Source organism: Bos indicus, chromosome 23 (assembly GCF_029378745.1).
Source record: "Bos indicus isolate NIAB-ARS_2022 breed Sahiwal x Tharparkar chromosome 23, NIAB-ARS_B.indTharparkar_mat_pri_1.0, whole genome shotgun sequence".
Taxonomy (NCBI): Eukaryota; Metazoa; Chordata; class Mammalia; order Artiodactyla; family Bovidae; genus Bos; species Bos indicus.
Window position 1 is genome coordinate 41,403,079 of NC_091782.1, and position 23,517 is coordinate 41,426,595.

At 39.4% G+C, this 23,517-nt stretch overlaps 2 protein-coding genes across 13 annotated transcripts in view; one reads left to right on the top strand and one right to left on the bottom strand.

Annotated features, from left to right (window-relative positions):
- DEK (DEK proto-oncogene) overlaps positions 1-23,517 on the top strand; it is a 47,262-nt gene that overhangs the window by 17,276 nt on the left and 6,469 nt on the right. For 3 of the 6 annotated variants that reach the window (XM_070778341.1, XM_070778339.1, XM_070778340.1), the window contains exons 8-10: positions 9,311-9,446; positions 9,781-9,929; positions 12,616-12,684. In XM_070778341.1, the coding sequence (XP_070634442.1) occupies positions 9,311-9,446; positions 9,781-9,929; positions 12,616-12,684 (354 nt within the window). Of the gene's footprint in view, positions 1-882; positions 1,860-4,346; positions 4,445-9,310; positions 9,447-9,780; positions 9,930-12,615; positions 12,685-13,144; positions 14,668-23,517 lie in introns of those variants that run through there. The other 3 variants (XM_070778342.1, XR_011563474.1, XM_070778343.1) reach the window with 3 other exon arrangements.
- The window catches only part of KDM1B (lysine demethylase 1B), a 43,665-nt gene continuing 35,176 nt past the window's right edge, over positions 15,029-23,517 (bottom strand). For 6 of the 7 annotated variants that reach the window (XM_019985637.2, XM_019985636.2, XM_070778336.1 and 3 more), the window contains 4 exons: positions 23,054-23,179; positions 21,996-22,118; positions 19,897-20,049; positions 15,029-16,945 (listed from right to left, as the gene is read on the bottom strand). In XM_019985637.2, coding sequence (XP_019841196.2) covers positions 16,862-16,945; positions 19,897-20,049; positions 21,996-22,118; positions 23,054-23,179 — 486 coding nt within the window. In that variant the 3' untranslated portion in view covers positions 15,029-16,861. The remainder of the gene's footprint in view (positions 16,946-19,896; positions 20,050-21,995; positions 22,119-23,053; positions 23,180-23,517) is intronic. The other variant, XM_070778338.1, reaches the window with a different exon arrangement.

Below are 23,517 nucleotides of genomic sequence, written 5' to 3' on the forward strand. Positions count from 1 at the left end.
CTACTGTGTGTATTCATTAAACTTTGCAAAACCTTTTCAAAGGCAGATTTAAAGCATGAAAAGTTGTCTTAGAATATAAACATTTAATTTTTTCTTAGAGGTACTATGGTTAGGAGCATGGCCTTTGGAAACTGAGTTCAAATCCCAGCTGTGTTCTGATCATCACTGTTTGGCTTTGGGCAAATTACTTAAAACTGTATTTCAATTTCCTTCTGTATAATGGGGATAATAGTAGTAGTATCTTCCAAGGGTTGTATTAAGCACTTAGAGCAGTACATAGCACAGTATTAAGTAAATATTAGCTGCTATTACTGTTGTTATTAAGATGACATTTTATCATATGTAAGATTTCTAAATCCAATCTTCTGTCATTACTAAGGTGTAACTTTAAAAGTGAGGATATTTTACACTCGTTTTTTCCTTGCTTTCCAGATTATTGTCCCTTTGTTCTGAGTAGAGTTAGTTGCTGTCAGTGAATGCAGATAACTCCTGATTCATGACTATCTTGGTTGTTGTATAAGGATCACACGTGGAACTGTCCCACTACAAATCAGAGCTTTTCTTTCTACAGTGCCATAAATTAGGATCTTGTTAGAAATCCAGGTCAAATGATGAAAATCCGTGAAGGAAAAAAAAGCTTTTCAGACATTCATAATTGGGTTGGTGCAAAAGTAATTGCGGTTTTCATTGTTGAACTTTGCCAGTTGATATTGGAGTACTTTTTTGGGGGAATACATTCTTAAATGTGGTTATAGTATTCATTTTAATATGCATTTCTCACCTTTTTTTGCTAATGACTTATTACTTGCTGTTTATATTTATTTTAGACTATAGAAATGATTGTTAGACATAAAGCAAATTTGAGCAATTTTTTTATTCAAGTTCAGAATGGGTTGTAAGGCAGCGGAGACAACTCACAACATCAGCAACATGTTTGGGCCAGGAACTGCCTATGAAAGTACAGTGCAGTGGTGGTTCAAGAAGTTTTGCAAAGGAGAGCAGAGCCTTGAAGATGAGGAGCATCATGGCCAATCATCAGAAGTTGACAGTGACCAGCTGAAAGCCATCATCAAAACTGATGCTCTTAAAACTACACGAGAAGTTGCTGCAGAGCTCGTTGACCATGCTGTGGTCATTAGGCATTTGAAGCAAATTGGAAAGGTGGAAAAATTGATAAGTGGGTGCCTTGTGATCTGACCGAAAATAAGAACGTTTTTCTTTTGAAGTGTTGTCCTGTCTTACTCTACATAACAATAATGAACCGTTTCTCGATTGGATTGTGATGTGCAACAAACAGTTGATTTTATACAACAACTGGTGAAGACCAGCTCAGTGGCTGGACCGAAAAGAAGGTCCATAGCACTTCCCAAAGCCACATTTGCACCAAAAAAAAGGTCATGGTCATTGTTTGGTGGTCCCATTTAAGCCACTACAGCTTTCTGAATCCTGGCAAAATCGTATCCGAGAAGTGTGCTCAGCAAATCAATGAGATGCACCAAAAACTGCAACACCTGCAGCCAGCAGTGGTCAATAGAAAGGGCCCAATTCTCTTCCACAACAACACGTGACTGACACTTCCCAAGTTGAAAGAATTGGGCTACAAAGTTTTGCCTCATCCACCATATTCACCTGACCTCTTGCCGACTGACTACAACTTCTTCAAGCATCTCGACAACTTTTTGCAGGGAAGACTCTTCCACAAGCAGCAGGAGACAGAAAATGCTTTCCAGGAACTTGTCGAATCCCACAGCATGGGTTTTTTCACGCTACGAGAATAAAGAAACTTATTTCTCATTGGCGAAAATGTGTTGATTGTAATGGTTCCTATTTTGATTAATAAAGATGTGTTTGAGCCTAGTTATATTGATTTAAAATTCATGGTCTGAAACCGCAGTTACTTTTCAACCAACCTAATACACATCACACAATATAAAAGCTGTATCATCATGCTGTATGGTTTTTCTGCTTGGGTTGGTATTGACAGACTTCATAAAATATACTAGTAAAATCTGGACTGAGAAATCTTTGTTTTTCCTGTTAAATCACCCTCTCGCAAACAGTTATTTTTCATTTAAAGACTTTCACATTTAGGGCCATTCTCACAAACTTTATTGCTGATTCCGTTACTGTGAAAGGCTCCAGTTGCCTTTGAAAGGTAAGTGCTGGCAGGAGGGATAGTATTTCTATGGTAACTTTGTTTTCCCTTTTTCTTCTATTTTTTGAAGACTCAGTTAAGTGGCAGCCTCATTAGGGACTTCATAAATGGAGATATTTTTGTTCACTACTATGAAAAGACCTCTTATTTCTAAGAGGCCATACAGAAGAGTTGCTGATTGATGGGAAAATTTGAGGATTGCATATAGATAGAAATTTCTTTGCAGATTATTTTTCTGTGGAGTATTACTTTGTTTTTTATTTTTATTTCCTGAAATGAATTTTTCCTTCATAGATAAAACTTTTCCCTGTTAAGATTAACTTCTTGTTCTATTTTAGATTCTTGGAATAAATAAATGAACTTGTTTCTTCTTTCCTCTGTAAATTGAGAGCTTTGGATCATATAATTTATATCATATTGCTGAAGTCAGAAGTCTTAAGCAGACATCCAGTTATAGTGTTCACTAGCCAATTAAGTGAGGCTGAGTATTATTCACCGTCCTTTTCATATTTAGCTGTGTGAAAGAGCAGGATGCTTAATTTATAAGTAAGTTTATTATTTTTAAAATACAGGATTAAACTCAATGAAAACTGTACTTAAAGAATTGGCAGGGTTTTTTGTTCTTTTAGTCTTTTATATGAAGTATGTCACATTTAGCGTGTTAGCCAGCAATTGCTGAGATACTTTGTTTGAGGTTCTCTGTACCTGTACCTCTGTTTCTGTGATACATAGTGAGGGGTTCACAACCATTTTTCATTCTCTTTTACTTTAGAATTAATTCAAACAAGAAGATGCTCTTTCTGAGAGTGACTGGGTAATAATTTCTTTGTAAAAGAGCTGTTGTAAATCAGCTCTATCTTTATTTCTTTATAAAAGAGCTGTTACAAATTACCTATCATCTTGGCTCTTGGACATTTGGTTATTACTCAGGGTGGTAGAAGGAGAGCAGTTTGGAACCAGGCAGAAACTGGTATGTGAGGTTTTCTTTACAAAGAGAGAATAGAGGTTTAATTACTTATTATGAAAATCAATTGATTCCCATATTGGAATAGATTTTTAGGAGATTGCTGAGATTAAACCACACTCAGGCGTGCCTTTCACTACGTGTCACCTTAAGCACAGAAGACTCACTGAAGAGTACAGAGAAAGGAGAAGCAGTGCTTTCCACATTAGTGAAGACAACTCTAATAATGTTTTAGACCCTTAAGAGCTGGCTTAGTGCTTCTTCAGTTTTTGTTTCCTAGTGTTTTATAAACACTCTTTATGTCTAGGAAAGTATAAAACTAATTGTGAATATTTACTTTGTGAGTATTGAATTTATCTGAAGATTCTCAAATACATCAGGAATATCTTCAGCTCTGTACTTAAAACCCCTGCTACTAATGTCCGAAACGGGAGTTACTTTTTCTTTCAAGACAAGGAATCCACAAACAGGCAATTCTGGGCCAGGACAGCGGCTCAAGAAAAGTATTAAGAATTTAGGGACTGTCTCTTCCTGAGCCCCCATCTTGATGTGTGCCATTTAACCTCATGATATCAGGAAGATTATTTTACCTTTAAAATAATGCCTTTTACCTTTAGGCATTGTGTCCCGGTGCCAGATAGAGAAGGGTAAAAAGTTTTCTTTTGGTGTTTTCTCCCCTGGCAAGGATACTTTTCATCAGAGAGATCCATGTGCATTGCATGGGCCAGAGCATTATTACCTGGCCACCACTGGCTGTAGGGGAAGCTGGAAAGACCCAGGTGTTAGCTCTCCTGCTTCTGTTGGAGGAAGACAGATAAAAAGTGGGATATTGAGTGAGCCATCATGCAGTGTTTACCCAGTCAGAGAATTTTGCAGTTCTGGAACATTTGGACCATTTGAGGAATTATTTGGTAGTAGTGGGAGGGTGAACGTGAAAGCTTTGTTAGGCCTTAATTACGTCTTAAAAAATAATCTCCCTACCCCACCTCCATATGATCAAAGGAATTACAGAATATATAAACTATTGGAACCTTTTGTTGGAAGGCAAAAGTGAATAATTACCGTAATAAAATCTATTTAGAGTTAAACTTGCTTTCCTGGTCTCTTGTGGGTTAGAGCAAGGCTTGCACATTCTTTACTCTTGGCGTTCTCAAGTTTTCTCAGCCAAGTTGTTCAAAGGATAGTGTATTAGAAGCTAATACTTATTTTGTTCATCTGTTCACCCAGTACAACCTTTCTGCTGTGAGGACAGGATTCTGGCTCTGTGTGACAGGCGTCTTTTTTGGAGACCCTCCTTCAATAGCCCTGCTCCCAATAAAAGATAGGTAAGCCTTCTCCCAAGGGTTTTTTTTTGCCTCCCTTCAAAAAGTGCTTGTGTCATTCCCCTGCTTCTGTGCCTTCATGGTTATCAGACACGTGGAAAATCTTCAAATTTTTAAAAATTTCTATTATTACTGTACATTGTAAAAAGTTTAGATTACAGTACATTGTACTGTCTGAAATTACCAGCAGCAGTTAGTTGGTTTCCCTTTTATCTGTTTCCCTTTAGTGCATCAAAAATACCTACAATACTGATGGTTCTGATTGAACCACTCACAGCATCTTCAGAAGAGGCAAGCCAGAATCTAGAAATAAATCCCAACTTGGAAACTAGCTTTTTCTTTATTCTTTTTTTTTTTTCTTTCATTTTTCACCTAATTTTTTTCCATACATTTTGCTGAAAGACTCAAAATCTTACTTCCTGTTAAATGCAACTGTCATGAGTACTTCCAGCATTTTTCCTGTATAATGCTACATAATGTGTTTATTGTAATTACTAAAATATTCAAAATACTTTTTAAAAGACTTAAAATAGGAGGCCAGATCTTAATTTTTAATATAATCACTTTTCGATTGTTCAGTTCAATAAATTGAGAGTGTGCTATGTGCTGTTGGGGTTACAGAAGATATTTTCTACCCAAATATCACTTGCGTGATACTTGGTACAGGATTTTAAAAGAAAGAGCATCTCTGTGTTGATGAGGGAAAGCTTTGGGAAGAGGTTGGAAGAAAACCAATTGTAATTGACTTTGGGACTAGAAAGGAAAGTTGGCCATGTGACCAAAGATGGGGTGTAGAAAGGTACTCCACACTTGTCTGTGGTTAGGTGGTTTGTCCAGAAGTAAAGCAGCTAGAGATGAAGCTAGAGCAGTATACACTGAAGCCAGACTACAGAGAACCCACGTGGTTGGGCCTTGTGTGAGTAATATAACCTCTGGGGACAGATTTAGCATTCTCGTTTCTTCAAAATGATTGCTTATTCTACCTGAGCATTTAGCTAAGTGGAGAAAAAGAGACATGTCTTCTGTCTTCCAAGAACTGACTGTTTAGGTGGGGAGAGCTACCAGTCTTTCAGTAAGCCTCTACTGGTGCATGATGAGGACGGGCTTCCACAGTGGCTCAGTGGTAAAGAATCCTCCTGTAATGCTGGAGACCTGGTTTGACCCCTGGGTCAGGAACATCCCCTGGAGAAGAAAATGGCAACCCACTCCAGTATTCTTGCCTGAGAAATCTCACTGATAGGGGAGCCTGGTGGGCTACAGTCCATGGGGTCGTAGAAAAGTCAGACACGACCGAGCAACTGACGACAGCAAGGAGGATACTATTGAGAATCTGCCATGTGCCATGTACTTTACATCTTGAATCTTGTGTAGTCTTGACTCCATGAGAGAAGGTGGTACATTCTTATTTTTTGCTTTGGATATTAATTATCCAGCTTTCCAGAGCTGCTAGTTCATATACTTCTGTCTTCAGCTCTATATCCAAATCTGATTTTAAGCAGTAGCTTTAGGGAAGTTTAACACGGGCATATATCCACGTCTGCTGGTGTAAAGTTCAACCTGTTGATCTCTCTGATTCTGCCTGTTCTCTGTGTGTCTCCAGTAATTCATGACCTAGACCAGGAGTTGGCAAACTATGGCCTGTATGCAGATCCAGTTTCATACAGCCTAGAAGCCAAGGGTGGTTTTTCCATTTTTTTAGTATTTGTAAAAGACAAAAGAGGAAGATTGTACAACAATGACCATAAGGGGCCAGCAAAAGCTAAAATATTTATTATTTGCACTTCATAGAAAAGGCTTGGTGACAGACCTAGACCATACATTTCTCTCGTTTTACGTCGTTTACAGCTAGGTGAGTAAGCTGTGGGGCTTTTAAGAAATACATAGGCCCCAGCCCCCACCCTTAATTTTTTGTTCTCTTTCTCTTAAAGTTTACAACCTATTTAGATAAGTTGTGCCAAAAGACAGATAACTAAAAATCAAAAAGTTTGGCTAACTGCTATTGATAGAAAAAACGTCTTAGCTAGCAGATTGATTCTAATGAAATAGAACCTTGGAATTAGAATAGATCTTGAAAAGTTATCTATAGTCTCCAAGGATCTTTTCCCATCTCAGTTTTCCAAATAATTACATAGCAACGGCTAAGTGGTAGTTCTAAACTTGGCAGTGGAGATCAAGAAACAAGATAGAGTCTCGGTGTTAAGCCGTTCAATCTAGTTGGCAGGAGGGGAGAGGTCAAAGCTTAGGAGGGGAAAAGTACGGGAAAATAAAGAGTTCAGAAAGTGGTTTGCTCAAGCTCGAGTCTGTCTTTCTTTCTATGAGCAGGTAGGGAGCAAAGATCCAGAGAGGGAAGCCTCACGGGAGGTGACAGTTTGATCTGAGCCTTAAAGGATAAACAGGAGAGGTTGGCATAAGGAAAGAAAGGGGTTTGGAGAAAATGGTACAAAATTGAATTACATGAAAGGCCCATCTTAGCATCACCAAAAAAAGATTCTAGAGAAATGATCCTGGAGCCCATACAGAGTTTGGAGGAAAGGGCCAGAGATAGTCCTAATACTGAGTTTGGTTACATTTTGTTGCCTTGCTGTATTTTCTCCCAGCACTTTTAATTCTTTGTTATTATCAGTAACATTTGTATGTGACAGTGAGTTAGATCATGGTATTGACTTGCTGCACTGGTTCAGTTCAGTAGTTTGACCTGTAGCTACTTTGGTCATCTCTATGAGCAGCTAGTGCAGTAGGAGGCACGCTGGACCTAACCAGGGTCTTGCTTCTTACTGGCTGTAAGGTATTGTTCCACTTAACTGCACAGATGTATTTTCCTCATTTATAGTAATGTCAGCTGTTTGTCATTGTGGGGTGTTTTTTTTTTTTTTGCTTTGTTTTTTAGGTCATATGAGCGTGTGTATATGAAAGCGGTGCTGTACGAATGCCTTTTTCATTTTCCTTTTAATTTTTAACCACATTCTGGGTTCAGAGTACAGATAAACCAGATCCTGCAAATGATACAGATGAACATAGCCAGAAATATTGAAGTGGCTACTTTATGGCAGGTGCTCTTGTACTTTATAAGGACAGAGCTAAATTAGATAGGTGTCTCTTCTCATGGAGATTGTCAGATAGGCCCCTAAGAAACTTGCAGTGTAGTGGGAGAACAGACATGTAAATACCTAGACTTTGAAACACATAAATACATTAAATGTTTTCTTTGGTGCCTTTTATGTATTCACTCACCTGATCTTCACAGAAGTTCTACAGATATGGCCATAGTTGGTCGAATCTGCAGTGCCTGGAAGGCATCATTTAAATGTAGATTGTAAAATGTATCCCAGTGTCTAAGATGAGTTTGGGGGTTGAATGTTAAATTTAGCCAGGTCTAGTATTATTACCTCTACTTTGCAGATGCGGAATCAGACACAGGAACGATAAGTGATTTGTCTGAGAATTCAAAATTGCTCACTGGTGAAGTCAGGACTTGAATCAGGAAGTTTGGCTCTAAAAACCTGTATTCTAATTGACTGCTTCACAAAACCTTCCATAAAGACAGAGCAAATAAATTGTAGGTCAAGTACTGTGGGGGCTGCCGATTAATCAGATTGGCCAAAAGATTTGGAGAATGTGATTGCTGAGAGAGGTTTAGACTCCTGAGGGAAATTTTCCTAAGTAGAGGAGAGGGAATGAAAGTAATGAAAACTTAAAGGTTGTGTAGAATTTAAGTGGGTGTGGTTTTTTACTTTCCTTCTCAGTTTTCCCAGGGCCTCTTTTCATTACCTCCAAAGTACTGGATGATCTTGTTTGCCTTAACTTCCAAAAATTGTCTACTGTTGCAATGTCAAGGTCTGTCTTTTTGAGATTCCCTGTTTTCCAGAGTACCTAACATCTCTTTCCTGTACCCAGTATCTTATTTTCAGGGCAGCTGAAGTGGTTTTTAGCACCTGTAAGGCTAAAGCACGTGATGTGAATTATTTGATTGCCTCTCTGCTCAAGATGAAACACATGAGTTTCTACAGAGTTTATGTTACTATTCAGCTTTCACTGTTTCCCTGTGCCAGCACTTACATTATGAAAAAGATACTTTACTGAATTCCTACCATGAGTTTGTCACATAGATTAATGGCCGCCCCCTCCAGGGTTCTTGCCTGGAGAATCCCATGGACAGAGGAGCCCAGCGGGCTGCAGTCAGTGGGGTTGCAAAGAGTCGGACATAGTTGAGTGACTGACATACTAAGGATTTTTTTTAAAACTGTAATTTTGTCATTTTAATCTCCATATGTGTGTATTTTGCTTTTATTTGATTAGCTCTGAGTTAGTGTTTAAGAAACAGGATCTGGAGTAAGATCTGTTTGAAGCTCTTTATTTTATCATGTGACTGGACAAAACCTCTCTGAGCCTTCATTTCCTCATATGTTTATAAAAAGTTATTGAGAAACTACTTTGCACTATTCTAGGAGTTAGGGATACATCAGTGAACCCAAAAAGTTCAAAAAAATCCTTGTTCTCTTGGAATTTAACCTTTTAGTTGGGAGAGACTGACAATAAATAATAGAATATTAATAGTACTTACATTTTACAGTTTTTTTCCCCCAAGAGTAAAGTCTTCTGCATATAAAGTTTTCTCTCCATAGTGTGTAAGAAATGTGAGCACCTATTATTTTTAAAGTTTGATTCTTTACCTCACCTGACTAGTCCTGTGTTGGGATAAAATTAAGTTCCTTGAATGTTACTCATCTCAGAAGTGGACAGTTAGTAATAATTTTTCACTGGTGATATTGACTAATTAAGTTCCTCTAGTATTGTTGAGGGGTGTGGACAAGTAGAGGAATGACAGTTAGTCACTCATCAATGTATGTACTTTGTTTTTATTTCCAACAGCCACCAAAAAAGACATCCAAAAGAGAAAAGCCCAAACAGAAAGCCACTCCTAAAAGTAAAAAATCTGTAAAAAGTGCTAATGTTAAGAAGGCAGATAGCAGTACCACCAAGAAGAATCAAAATAGTTCCAAAAAAGGTACGTTAGAAATGACACATTTTCAGCAACCCTAAAGATACAACTTATATGCTATAGTATGGTTTTTAAACATATATGAAAACTAGGTAAACTGTGAAGAACATTGAGGGGAGTATACCAGTTTTGTGTATTTATAATTTTTCAAAATTGACAAAAATTTCAGTGTGTGTTTTATAGGTACTGTAGAGTGGTGATCTATAATTTTTTAAATTTAGTACCTTTTCAAGAATCTGATGAATGCTTATAGAATCTTTCCTAATCTGTCTTGAATATTAATTTACTTTTCTATGTAAGAAAAAACTTATTTTCATGTCATAAAATATCTTACTTTTAGAAAGTGAATCTGAGGATAGTTCAGATGATGAACCTTTAATTAAAAAATTGAAGAAACCTCCTACAGATGAAGAGTTAAAGGAAACAGTAAAGAAATTATTGGCCAGTGCTAACTTGGAGGAAGTCACAATGAAGCAGATTTGCAAAGAGGTAATGGACAGATACCGAGATTATTTTCCTTTTATTTGAAAAAAATCTTTCACCCATCCCTCAGGTCAAAGCTAGATTCTTACATGCTTTCATTCATTGAACAAGTATTTATAGAACTACTACATGCCAGCTGTTCTTGTAGGTGCTGGGGTACCACTTTCAGTAAAGTAGTCAAAACCTCTGCCCTATTGGAGTCATTTTATAAACAAACAGTAAAATGTATACAGTGACTGAAGTTGAAGTGATACATTCCAAACTGCATAGGAATAATCTTTTTTCCTAACCTGGAAACAATTTTTATTGATGCATCCTTAGATTATGTTAGTTTAACCAAGCAGAATCTCTTGGGCTACCTTACTTTGAGTACTACTATGATAAATGAGAAGGTTAGATTCCAGGTTAGATTCTTAGCTCAAACTTTTGTGAAATTCTTCTGATACTTCTCAGGAAATGATCTAGTCTTGAATATGATTCCATACTCTAGGTTGAGATTAGATTTTAGAATCTGGTTTCTTATGGTAAAATGAAACTAAAATTTTAAATGTACTAAAAGTGGAATATTCTTAACTTTTTAAAGATATTGATTATTGTTTTTCTTATTCATTCAACATTAGCTGAGCCTCTGCTACACATCAGGCACTGGGATAGGTGTTAGAAGTGGTATAAGGAAATGTACTTTCATCTTCTATGAATTGTAACAACTTTGGGGAGTTAGGTAATACGTTAAAATTTAAATGGCAAGTACCCTTTAACCTAGCAATTCCATTTCTAGGTCTCTATCTTAAAGACATAGTCACATCTACACAAAATGATTTCAATAATGTTCAGCCTGTCTGTAATACTGAAAAATCAGAAACAACCTAAATGGCCTTCAATAGGGAAATGTTTAAACTGTACATCTATACTTTTGGAATACTGTGTAGCAGTTCAAAAGAACATCGAAAAACCTTCCAGGTATTTGCAAGTTTTTAAAACAGGTATTTCCCTGTTATGTAAATACAGAAAGACTGTATTGCCATTGACACGTTTATATGTTTGTATATAAACTCAGTTCTAAAGATCTGGAAGAATAATAGCAAACTGATAACTGGTCTCCTCTGAGAGAAGAGACTGAAAGGAAAGTTGAAGGAAGACAAGTACTGTTCATTTTAATGACTTTGTGAACACATTTATGTAATTCTAAGGGGATTATTAATAACATGGAGAGGTCGGGTGAGAAGGTCATGAGGGTTTTTTGGACTCCGCAAATGCAGAGAGAATTGTTTGCCTGATAGCAGTTCTGCAGGATGGTAGATGCCAGGGTTATCCCTTTGACTGAGAATTAATAGGAAAGTGAATTAGTTAAAGTTTATGTGTTAGTAATTGGAGAATGATACAAGCTGATAAAATATTTTTTAAGGTCAGGGAGGGAGAGTAGAAGCTTGTGTTCGGCTAAGGGACAGTTGTGAGAAAGGAGAAGCTGAAGGTCCCGAGCCTTGAGAGATGGGTCCCTGCAAAGGTAGAGACAGAACTGTTGATGGATCCTGTACACATGAATTGGAGGAGAAGAGGCAAGTCAGAAAGTTGAGGAAATTCAGAGTAATGCCTTCTCAACTGAGAGCAAGTGTGTGGGACACAAATAAGGGGATAAAGTTGCCGCTGGTAAGAATGCAAGGGGGACCTAATTAGAACTCCTTGGGATTTCTAGGGAGGCTGTGACGTTGAATACCACGAACTTAAAACAGGACCATTCTTTTTTTAACTTTATTCAAGTAGAGTTGACAAAAGACCATTCTTTTCAAATTTGTTACATTTTCCTGCAGAACTTAACGGTAGAAAAATTGGTAGTTAGACAAATTAAGGGTTGGAGTTTTGCAGAGAAAGAACAAAGGGCAAACCATTAGAGTAATGTAAATGATTGACCATGTTCCCAGAGGTTGGCAAAATACAGCCTGTGGGCCATTGTACCACAGCCATAGCCACTCCTTTGAGTATTGCCTATGGAAGCATTTACGCTGCAGTGGCATGGCTGAGTAGTTGTGACCAAAACTGTCATTGGAAAGCTGGAAACATTTTCTGCGGAAAAGGTTTGCTGACCTTGAATTGTACAGTAGGAGTGAAGCCAGCTAGGTGTATATGGGCAGGTCAGGACCAGGAGTCACTGTGAAACCAAGCAGCAAGTATCAGGTTGAGAAATCTAAAGGCTAAAAATTTAGGAGTGGACTCAAAGATATAACTGGATCTCAGTGATAGCTTTGGGGAAGGGATGGAGCAGTGATGTGGAGGCTGAAATTCATCAGAGTTGAAGTTGAGGAATCATAAATGCATTAGATGCTGTAACAGAAGAAATAAAAGGATACCTTTAAAAGATGACTGACAGGTAACCTACCAATATAAAGAATTTAATCCACTTAGCTAAGATCTTTCTAGATGGTTTCCTCATGCATGTATATTGTTAATTCAGCTGTACTCCTACTATATAAAACACTGAAAATATTTGCACGCTAGTTTATTTTCTGCTTTATATACAGTATTATTAAAACTACTCATTTGCTGTAGAATTCTACATGGTGAATGAACCAGTGGTGGTTAGCATGTACTGTTCAAAGCTACATGTACCTCTTTGTCCATAGCACAGATTTCATTATCCAAAGAGAGTATGTTATTGGATTTTTAAATCTACTTTTGTTTTCCCTTTTCACTATAGGTATATGAAAATTATCCTGCTTATGACTTAACTGAAAGAAAAGAGTTCATAAAAACAACTGTTAAAGAGGTAACTATCCAACTTTTCCAGTTTTGATCATTTTGGACGTAATAAGACAAAAGAAATTACGTGTAAATACTACATATTTTTCAAAATATTTATGTCACTAAATATTTGTTGCTCAAAATTTCCTCAAAATAGATAGGAGAAGATAGTAATTTTCATCCCCATTTTAGAGCTTAAAAATAGAACATTAGTGACAAAACTTGGCCTCAGATGGAGATACGGGCTCAGTGTACATGGGCAGGCAGGCAGCTCCAAGGAGCTCACGTGACCACTTGAGCACAAGGTCCTTCTGTCCACCAAAGGCAGGAGAAAATCAACAGTAGCTGTAGGCTTTTATTGATCCCAGCTGATTTCCCAGGGTCACAGTAGTAAGGTAGAAGTTAAAAAGTAAAGTGAGGTTTTGATTTATGTGTACCACATACTGCATTTTGGGTATGAGGAAGTGTTTTCTCTTTTGTTACAGCTGATTTCTTGAGAAAGAGGACAGAGACAGATGACCTGTGCCCATGGAGCTAAAGATCTGATTTATATACCATTATACCAGCAAAGAGAATGTATTTCCTTTTCTAAATCTTTGCAAGCGTTGTTGGTAGAACTTCCTGCTGACCTTTTTATCTTGAGTGTTAGGTGAATTGCGTTTGCTGTTTTAAATTGCATTTTTATGCAGTTTTTAGTTTAAATTTTTGCATGGCTACAGTAATTGTCCCTTGCTTTTATAGTTGTATTTTGTACATTTTGGATTTCTTTATATAAGACTATAGATTCTTGAACTGTTGTAGTTTTTAGTGTATGCGCGCAATATTAGCTTAAGTCATACTTCTAATCAAGTAGAACAGAAACTATGGTAATTGGCATTTATACATGCAGAGATTGTTGCAGTATTTAGTAGATAAAATATTTTGAATACACGTCTGTCAGTGTTAAAACCAGTGGCAGTGTGTTCATCATGTTAAAAATGTATGAGCTTCAGCTGCCCAGATGACTAAATTGGAACTTTTCTCCTGCATGTATATATATGTCAAATTGTCAGCATGACAGGAGTGACAGATGTTATTTTTGTATTTTTAAAAACGAATTTGTTGTATATAAAGTTTTTTTATTTCTTTTGTGCAGATCAGTTTTTAAACTCATATAAGTAGGTATCTTTACAGTTACAAACTATGAAATGACAGTGTTCAACCAGAAGGTATGACAGAGCAGTGAAAGTCAGAATTCAGTGAAGAAAACACTGAAGCAATAGATAGTTCTCTGCTTTGCCTCGAAGTGTCATCAATTTATAGTTTTAGTGTTAACTCTGCAAGTGTCTGTAGATACATTTTATATTAAGGGTAGACCAAAATCAACACATCAAAACTTCAAAAATTGGGGGGATCTGGATCAAGTAGAAGCACATTTGGCTTCAAATAAATATACTGATTTTTAACTGCTTTTGCCCACATAAAAAGCTGGTATTTACAGGAAACCTGGCTACCTTTATAATTATGGTTGAAAGTATCGATTATAATGCCACAAGATGATAATGTGTAGACAGTAGTGGGTATCTGACAAAGTATTTTTCAAAAGTGATGGACTTAAAATGTTAAAGAAACATAACATATTCACAGAATCAGGGGTGTTAAATTTTGGCCAATCAGGATTCTAGGTGATCAACACATAGACCACTCCTGAATAAGACTAATTTTGTCTTTTGATTGTCTTAATGAACTTATTAAATAATCTGAATTTTAAAACTGCTGCTTATGTGAGAATTAGGCCCTTGATGAACCATTGAGTGTTTAAAATATCTTTGCATCATAGTAGAGATTTATAAAAATATGTTGACTGCTAACAGGTATTTTCACAGGTTTGACTTGTTTCTTGATAAAGTTATTAAGACATTAAAGAAAGGTTGAAATAAACAACTAAATGAGACTTGAGAACTGGCCTTTGGTTTTAAATACTTGATTTGTTCCTATAAACCTTGTCAATAAAAACAATAAATCAACACCTCTGTCTCTTTGCATTTGATATCTTAACATGTATTTCAGAGTAGAGATTTTTTTTTAATGGATTCATTAGCCTTGTAGCCCATATAATTTGGAGGGCTCATTGCTGGTAATTGATCGCTTTTACTTTGAAAAAATACATTACAAAGAAATCGGGGTGGGGGGAGCTTGTGCTCTCACAAAACTAAGTTGATCAGAGTTATCTGTGATCATTCACTTGAAAAGGATACACAGTAATGCCTATGACCTGCACAGTCTAAAGAGGTTTGGAGGTTGAAGGGATTGAGTTGGTGTGTGTGAAACACTGTGGTGAAGATGTATCTGCTGAGGAGTGTGTTTTCATCACTACAGTGCACAGTGTATTTGAAAAACACGTTTTATTAAGCAGTTTTACACAATCAGCTGTTCACAGTCTGCAGTTGAAACACATATATATTCACTGCTATTAAATCTTCAGGCAGCAGTGAAAAACATACTCAAATAAGAAAAAAAAAAGTACCGTGGCTCCTTAAAGAACAAAATGTTAGGTGATGTCACTTGAGACAGGAAATGAGGGTTTACCGTACTTTATTTAGGTAGGTCTCCCCTCTTGTTTGCTTATAGCACTATACAAGTTTAAGTGCCCAGAAACCAAAGTAATGATGGACTGTGAACCATTTCAACTTAAAAGTGTTTTGCATTTATCACTTGACACATGCTATTTAAACATTTTAATACAGGAAACACGTGAAGCAGAATACTTCCCAATCAGTACCAATGACTTTCATTAGATAACCCTAAATATCAACCTTTTCCTGTTAACTTTGAAACCAATTTACTGCTTTTTTCTTTCTTTCAGTTGTATCATACTTCTGGGGAGGGAGGTGGGTCTAAGCTCTTGCTAAAGTTCACCATATAATCTTTGCATAAAATACAATTTCTACTTACAACCTGACTTTAAATTTTAAAAATACCTAATATTTTGAAAAGTGGTTTCAAAGTCATTTTGAGTCCTTTTTTAAGCTGACCAACATACTGAAAGAATTCTTCAAAGACTTTTTAAAACAAAAGCACTTAAGTTACCCATATTTCTAACCTGTAAACTGAACTTTCTTGGCAAGATGGGCATCCTGTAGACCCTGAAATCAGTGTGTATTTATTTGTCATGAGTGAAAGAAGGAAAAAGTAAATATTTACTATGTTCTCAGGCTTTTAAGATATGGCTTATAAAATGTGTAATATTTATCCCAGGATATTTCACATTTTTCTGCAGTTTTCCAGTGGACCTGCCTATGGAATACTGAAAACATAATTCTATAAAAAATATTCCTAGAGACTTAATCAGTTATTTTAAAAAGAGGCAGTAGGGAGAGACTTTTATTAAATTATTCTGACAAGACCCTTTGCTAGTGGTTGCCAAAGTTAAGGCTATTTAAAATGTGCCATCTGCACAAACATGGCTCTTAAGAAAAACAGCCATATTCTGCATCTAAAGTACGAAGACCACACAATCTCTTCTCCATTCTCAATGATACCACACCTGTACTGCTGAATCGAAAATTTTGCCAATGAGTGCACAGATCTAATATGTTTTATTATAAAAGATACCTGAATTTAAATTTCTTTTGAACACCTAATGGGAGGAAATACGTACAATATAAAATAGAAGTTTTATTTATCTTGGAAGAGTTTGTACTGTATCCAAAAAGGGGAGATTTCTATCTAAATTTAAGTAAAAGCTCAATATTAGAACTATATAAAAATCTTAAGGCTCATTGGCAAAGATACTGATAAATTGTCACAGACGTACATGGCTTTGTTTTTTTTTTTAATGATTCCTGCTTGACTTGGTTTTTCAATGTGTGAAAATTGGTCAGCCAAAAAAAAAGTCAGATTTCAAGGGAATCTCTTAACCATGGAAGAATTATATCCAAGGTCTTAACTGAAGGTTATATTCTGCCTTACTCTGAAATTGGAACATTTAGCACTAGTCAGACCAATGGAAAATGCTATTAAATATAAGTGCTTATAAAAGGATTCTTGTAACCCATGCTTTCAGAATGGTAAAAACTGGTTTATATTATCATACCACCTTAGAACATTCAAGTTTTGCTACCTAGAGAGGATTGTTTGATTTTATCAAAGTGAGGTCTAACATGTTTTTCAAACCTTTCCCTTTGGGATACAGAAGAAAGCTGCGTCCAGACAAATTCTATTTAAAATGCTGCAATCTTGCTTGCTTCTCGAACACCACTCAAATATGCCCCTGTAACAGTCTGTGGGAAATGCCTGTTTGTTGCCTGTTAAAAAAAGAAATTATAATTTGAGATCATGTATAAGAAATTTAGATGACTATCAAAATATAGTATGAATTTACACTTTTCTCCCATCCTCCTAAAATGTTGCCCCTCCTGTGTGCTCACAGAACACTCGACTCACCCATCACAGCACCTGAACATTTCTGGCTTATTTCACTGTGTTTCACCAAATTCATTCTACACAGTCAGCACTCGTGTGTAGTAGTACTGTGTGACATTCATGAAGGTATTATATATGCCAGGTACTGGAGTTAAGAATAATGAGTAAGACACAGCCCCCTCCCATCAGACAATCAGTGGTAAGTCAAACAAGCACAAGAAGTGAATCAGTTCATCCTTGTCTGGAGTTTTGCTGGATGAGTATTAACAAGAAGTTTAACAAACAGAAGGGAAAGACAAAAGGTGACTATCAACAGAGAAAACCTCACCTGCAAGGAGGTTATAGTGGGAAGAGAATAAGCAAACCAGGACAGGAAAGTTAGGCTTGGATTTACAACCATTAGGTATTTTCTGTCATTGTTAGGTATTCTTGCCTGGAAAAGTCCATGGACAGAGAAGCCTGTCATACATAGTCCATGAGGTCACGAAGAGTCGGACGTGACTGAAGTGACTGAGCCCGCATGCAACCAAGACAAAATCTGGGATGTGATTATGGGAGAAGAGTAGCTAAAACGTAGTCAAGTAGGTCATAGAAAAGGGAATATAAGAAAGATGAAGTTCCATGTGAATTTAGGTTACATGTCACCCAAACTGGTAGCTGGCATGAAATGGAAAAACATCCCGGTGCCACAGACTTTTAAAGTGGGAGGATGATCAGGAGGTCGGGGGGAACACCATTACTTGGGAAAAGAGTAGCAGAGTAATAGAAACCTCAAAAGAAATGGGTTAAGAAGTACTTAGTCGCTTCAGTCATGTCTGACTGTTCAAGCTCCTCTGTCCATGGGATTCTCTAGGCAAGAATAATGGAGTGGGTGCCATGCCCTCCTCCAGGGTATCTTTCTGACAAGGAATTGAACTCAGGTGTCCTGCATTGCAGGCAAATTCTTTACCACTGAACCACTGGGGAAGCCCTTTTATAAGAAGATGAGGTAGTAACCAGAGAAGACTCTTGAGAGTCCCTTGGACTGTAAGGAGATCCAACCAGTCCATCCTGAAGGAAATCAGTCCTGAATATTCATTGAAAGGACTGATGCCGAACATGAAACTCCAATACTTTGGCCACCTGATGTGAAGAACTGACTCACTGGAAAAGACCCTGATGTTGGGAAAGATTGCAGGCAGGAAAGGGGACGACAGAGGATGAGATGCTTGGATGGACTGACTTAGTGGACTTGTGTTTAAGTAAACTCCGGGAGTTGGTGATGGACAAGGAAGCTTGGTGTGCTGCAGGCCATGGGGTTGCAAAGAGTTGGACACAACTGAGCAACTCAACTGAGGTAGCAATTGTATCAAAGCAGCAAAGAAAAGCCAAAACTTCTAAAGCCTGTTCATGGCCCTTTGGCCCTATTAGGGCCATCTTTTGGAAGCAGTTGACACTTGTGGCCTGGAATGCAACCATTATGTTCTGTTCCTACAAAGTTGGTGCTTTATAGCCCAAAGAGGAAATCAAAGTCAGCTGGTTTTAAAATGATATTCTTTTGTAATAATTCAAAAACCCTGAAAATATTAAAAAACACTATTTTAGATTAATCGAGGAGACCAGTATAATCCTAAACGGTATTAGGGTATGAAGACAGATGAAAAGAGTGCTGAGAATTTACTCTATTTTGATGAACTACAGAGAGGTGGGGGGTGGGGAACAGCAAAAGCAAACTAATTCAACCCCAGAAATCTGTTTTTGTTGTTGTTTATCATAATTTTAAAAAATACTGAAAAGAGGGTTCTAGGAAGTATGAACCCCAACCCTGCAAAGTGGTAAGGAGGAATCCTGGGAGGACAGATCTGCAGGAGTCCCCAAGATAAACTACAGCAAAGAGAAGATGTCAGGAAAGGGGGTTCCAAGGAAGGGAACCTACAGGCTGTCCACAAAGTGGGGAGGCTTGCAACTTCCCTGGTGGTCCAGTGGTTAGGATTTTGCAACTCTGTGTTTCCACTGCAGGGGGCATGAGTTGGCTCCCTGGTTGGGGAATTAAGATTCCCAGGCATGGCTCAACAACAACAGAAAAAAGTGGGGAGGCTTAAGAAGTGGTATAAAAAGAGTTATGAAGAAGGAAATGGCAACCCACTCCGGTATTCTTGCCTGGAGAATTCCATAGACAAGAGGAGCCTGATGGGCTGCTGTCCATGGGGTTGCACAGAGTCAGACATGACTGAAGCAACTTAACATGCATGCATGCACTGGAGAAGGAAATGGCAACCCACTCCAGTGTTCTTGCCTGGAGAATCCCAGGGACGGGGGAGCTTGGTGGGCGGCTGTCTCTGGGGTTGCAGAGAGTCAGACACAACTGAAGCGACTTAGCAGCAGCAGCATAAAAAGAGTTAAGCTAACGGAAGAAGAGGCTACTGTGACTGAAGAGGAAACAGCTGTGTAAGAAAAGAATCGGCGGTCGCCTTCCTGGCTCAGCAGTAAGCAACCACATCATATAAGCACTGACACTAATTTAAAATTAAATTGTGAAGTAAACAGGGAAGAGATGAAACAGGCTAAGTCTTTAACCTGACAGGAAGTCTGGAGGTAATGTCTTAACTTCTTAAATCCAAAGACAACAATGTAAAAATCTTAAGACATGAAGTAAACTCCAGAAGAAAACAGCAAAAAGAGTTAAAAATGGCTGCTCGGGGAATTTGAGGAGGATATTGTCAGGGTACCTGCCGTTCGTTGCCACAAGACTTGAAGGTATTTGACGTTGCTTTTAAACTCTGAATGCAGACCAGTTCAGCTAAAAGCAAGTGATCCAAATGAAAGCAGTCAGGGTCAGAGTGACGAAACCCACCTCGCCAGCAAAAAAGACGGTTCCTTGTATTTCCTCAGCAAGGATGTCGTAGGCCTCCCCGCTGCCCCCCGTCTTCACGAAGCTGTAGGCCATCTGGATCCAGGGGTCCGTGCTCCAGCGGGTGACAAAGTACTTGGTGGGATCTGGGACCTCCTGTGTCAAGCAGAAGGGATCGGAAGGGACTTGGACTGGTTGCAACCCAACCGTTCTAAAATTACAGCCCTCCCTCCATCCGGAAAGTGAGTTAATCCCTGTGGCATTCTGGGACAGCAGTTCCCATATGACCCTCCTGCCCGCCTGTTGCTCTGCCCAAGCCTCCGTATCTGTGTCTCTTCCTTTGTCACTGCCCCGTCTTTCTGACTTTGCCCAACACCCACATGTCTCCTTACTTCAACACCTTGTCCTTCTGCCAGAGACAATTTCCCCACCTACCAGGGGTCATCACCACAGGCTAAGAGTCCAGGCATTCCTCTTCCCTGGGGCTTCCCTGGAGGCTCAGACAGTAAAGAATCTGCCTACCAATGCAGGAGACCCAGGTTCGGTCCCTGGGTTGGGAAGATCCCCTGAAGGAGGGCATGGCAGCCCCCTCCAGTATTCTTGCCTGGAGAAATCCATGGACAGAGGAGCCTGGCGGGCTACAGTCCATGGGGTCGCCAAGAGTCGGACATGACTGAGCGACTAACAGACACACATTCCCCTTCTCATCACCTGGAACACGCTGGACCAGAGGAGGAGAGGGACGGGCAGGGTCTGAGGACCTCTGAATGGAATTCTCAACAGGCTTCTCCACAGAACAGCTACACCAGTCATGTTTCAGATAATTCTGTAGGCTGACCCCTGCCAAGCGCCACCATGAAACAGATTTCTGTGCAAACTGTGTGCTAAGTTCCAAATAACTGATTTGAAAACGAATTTTGAGACAAAAGTCCCAGGCGAGGGACTATTGTGAGAGAGACTTGCACCATGTAAAATAAGCAGTACCCCGAGGGCCCCCCTCTTTCTAATGTACGTTATGTTCTGCGTCATTTCTCTTCTTTCTACTTCTGCTCCTTTATCGGGAAAGGATATACATCGTGCCATTTATAAATCTCCAGAGACGGTGAGATTTAGTAAACTGGAGAGTAGAAAGTACCTTGAGCTTCTTGGAGAAAAGGGAAAGAGACTAGCAGTGGGGGGGGGTGCAAGAAAATTCTGGCCAAGGTCCCTTTGAATGGAAAACTGTCAAAGCTTGCGAGGTTTGGGAACAGGATACCCAAATAGAGGATCTGTGGAAAATGCTGAGTCTTCCCTCTTGAGGAGAGAAAGGGGGGGTGTGCATGATATGAGGAAAAAAAGGAAGAGAATGTAAAAGGAGGAATGGGGTACTATTGTGAGCCTCACTGTGTCCCCCTACTCAAATTCAGATGATGAAACCCTAACCCGCAGGACCTCAGAAAGCAACTCTATTGGAGATAGGACTTTGATGAGGTCATTCAGGTGGGCCTTAATCCAGGATGCCAAGTGCCCTTCTAAGAAGAGAGGATTTGAACACAGACAACATAGACAAGAGGCGAGACCACGCAAGGACACGGGGGAAGCAGCCTTCTGTGAGCCAAGGCGGGAGGCCTCAGGAGAAACCAACTTCCCCTCCCCAACCCCTCAATCTGGTGTCTAGCCTCCTTAATTGTGAGACAATGAATTTTTGCTGCTTGGACTACCCAGTCTGGGGCAGTCTGTCATGGTGGCCCGAGTAAACTAATGCCTAAGAGGAAAGTTGGGGCCTCCCTGGTGACTCAGATAGATGGTAAAGAACCTGCCTGCAATGTGGGAGACTCAGGTTCAATCCCTGGGTCAGGAAGATCCCCTGGAGGAGGGCACAGCAACCCATTCCATGGACAGAGGAGCCTAGCAGGCTACAGTCCATGGGGTCGCAAAGGGTTGGACACAGCCAAGCAATTAACACTTGGATATTAAAAGAGAGAGAGGAAGACTGTGGCCCATGGCCCTGAGCCCCTTCGTGCTCGGTAGGAACAGACTTGCTTTGGGTCCGTGCCACTCTGAAGAGCACGGGAAGTCAGCGGCAAGCGTGTTTTTCTCTTTTCAAAGGGCGTGTGTCTGACCTGCTCCTTGAAGAGCTCGCGCAGGGTGGCCATGCACTGCTGCAGCACCTGCTTGTCCTCCAGGCTCCTGACGGCCGCCACCGCCTCTCCCGCAATCACCGACATCAGCACGCTGTGCTGCTTCTGGACACGTGACGGGAAAAGCACTTTACAGGCCGGGCTTTGAGGACCCAAGTCTCCAGATGCTCGGGTCTAAGCACTGGGTTGGCCAAAAAGTTCATTCGGGTGTTACCATCCGGTCTCGTGCAAAAACCCAAATGACCTTTTGGCCCTCATCCTCACAAGTCACAGATCATCATTTCCTACTGTCCTGTGGCCCGGGCCACCCACCTTCATTTATGCATTTTATTGTTCCCTGCTGGAAAAACTCCAGAAGTCACCTACATATCAAACCCCCAGATTCTCTTGGCTTTTCCCTTCTAAGAACTTTTAGAAGAAATGGAATGTGACTGAGAAGGGAACTCTGCACATAAAATAATGGGGGGAAAAAACCCCTTCTTGAATAGTAAGGACATTCTGCTCTTGGCTCCCATGTGGAACTTTTGAAGATAGTGTCTTGGGACAAACGGGCCCGAGGAAAAACAACTGTGAAGCTTTGGCAGGACATCAGCACAACCATCACGTTCAAGCCCAGGTGGTCCTGGGTCCTCCCCCAACCAATCACGTCCAGTGAATCCCAGATCTGCCCTCATGTGGGCCAATCATACCTGCCCCTCTCCCCTCCGGAGGACCCTTGGGGAGTATATTTCAAGTACCATTCATTACTGTGCTATCACCAACTCTCCCTGAGAGGAATTCGGAAGAATTCTTCCACTTCCATGGCAATGAATTCATTTACCAGGGACCAACATTAGTCCTTTAAGAAAATATGAGAGATACAGGGGCTCCTTTCCTATAGGAAAACATGCCCTGCAAGTGTCCCCCCAGCATACAAACAGACATCCAGAGTGTCCACAATGTCCATTAGCTCCTGGGCTTGACATGGGGGTAATTACCAAATCAAATTCTAAACTGTTAACAAGGGAATTCAAGCCACGTTCTAACACCCATGACTTTACCTGGGGATCCATGTCATAGAACACGGCAAAAAGCCCTCGCTTGCTGGCACTAGGAGGAACGTGACCAAAAAAGTCAGCCCCTTGAACTTTACTGTCCCAAAACCTATAAGGAAATTGCAAAGCAATCTGGAAAGCAAGCAAGAGAAAGGTGGTTATTAAGAGTTCAATGAAATCAAAAGTGTGGCAATCGCTAAGAAGCCACCCATAGCTCTTAAATACTTATGTTAAAAAAAAAAAGATGTTCCAAAAAACTCAAACGTACTCCCTTTCCATTCTTCTATCAAACATACTCCCTTTCCATTCTTCTATCCTTTGTTCTCTCTGTGAACATGTTTTTTAATGCCATTCAGTCCTGTCCTCCCACGGATAATGGTGGGACCCACTGACAACCTCTAGGCTAATCCGAAGATGCAGAGCACTGCTGAGACTTAGTCTTGAAGCTTATGTTCAGGAGATAAAAGTCT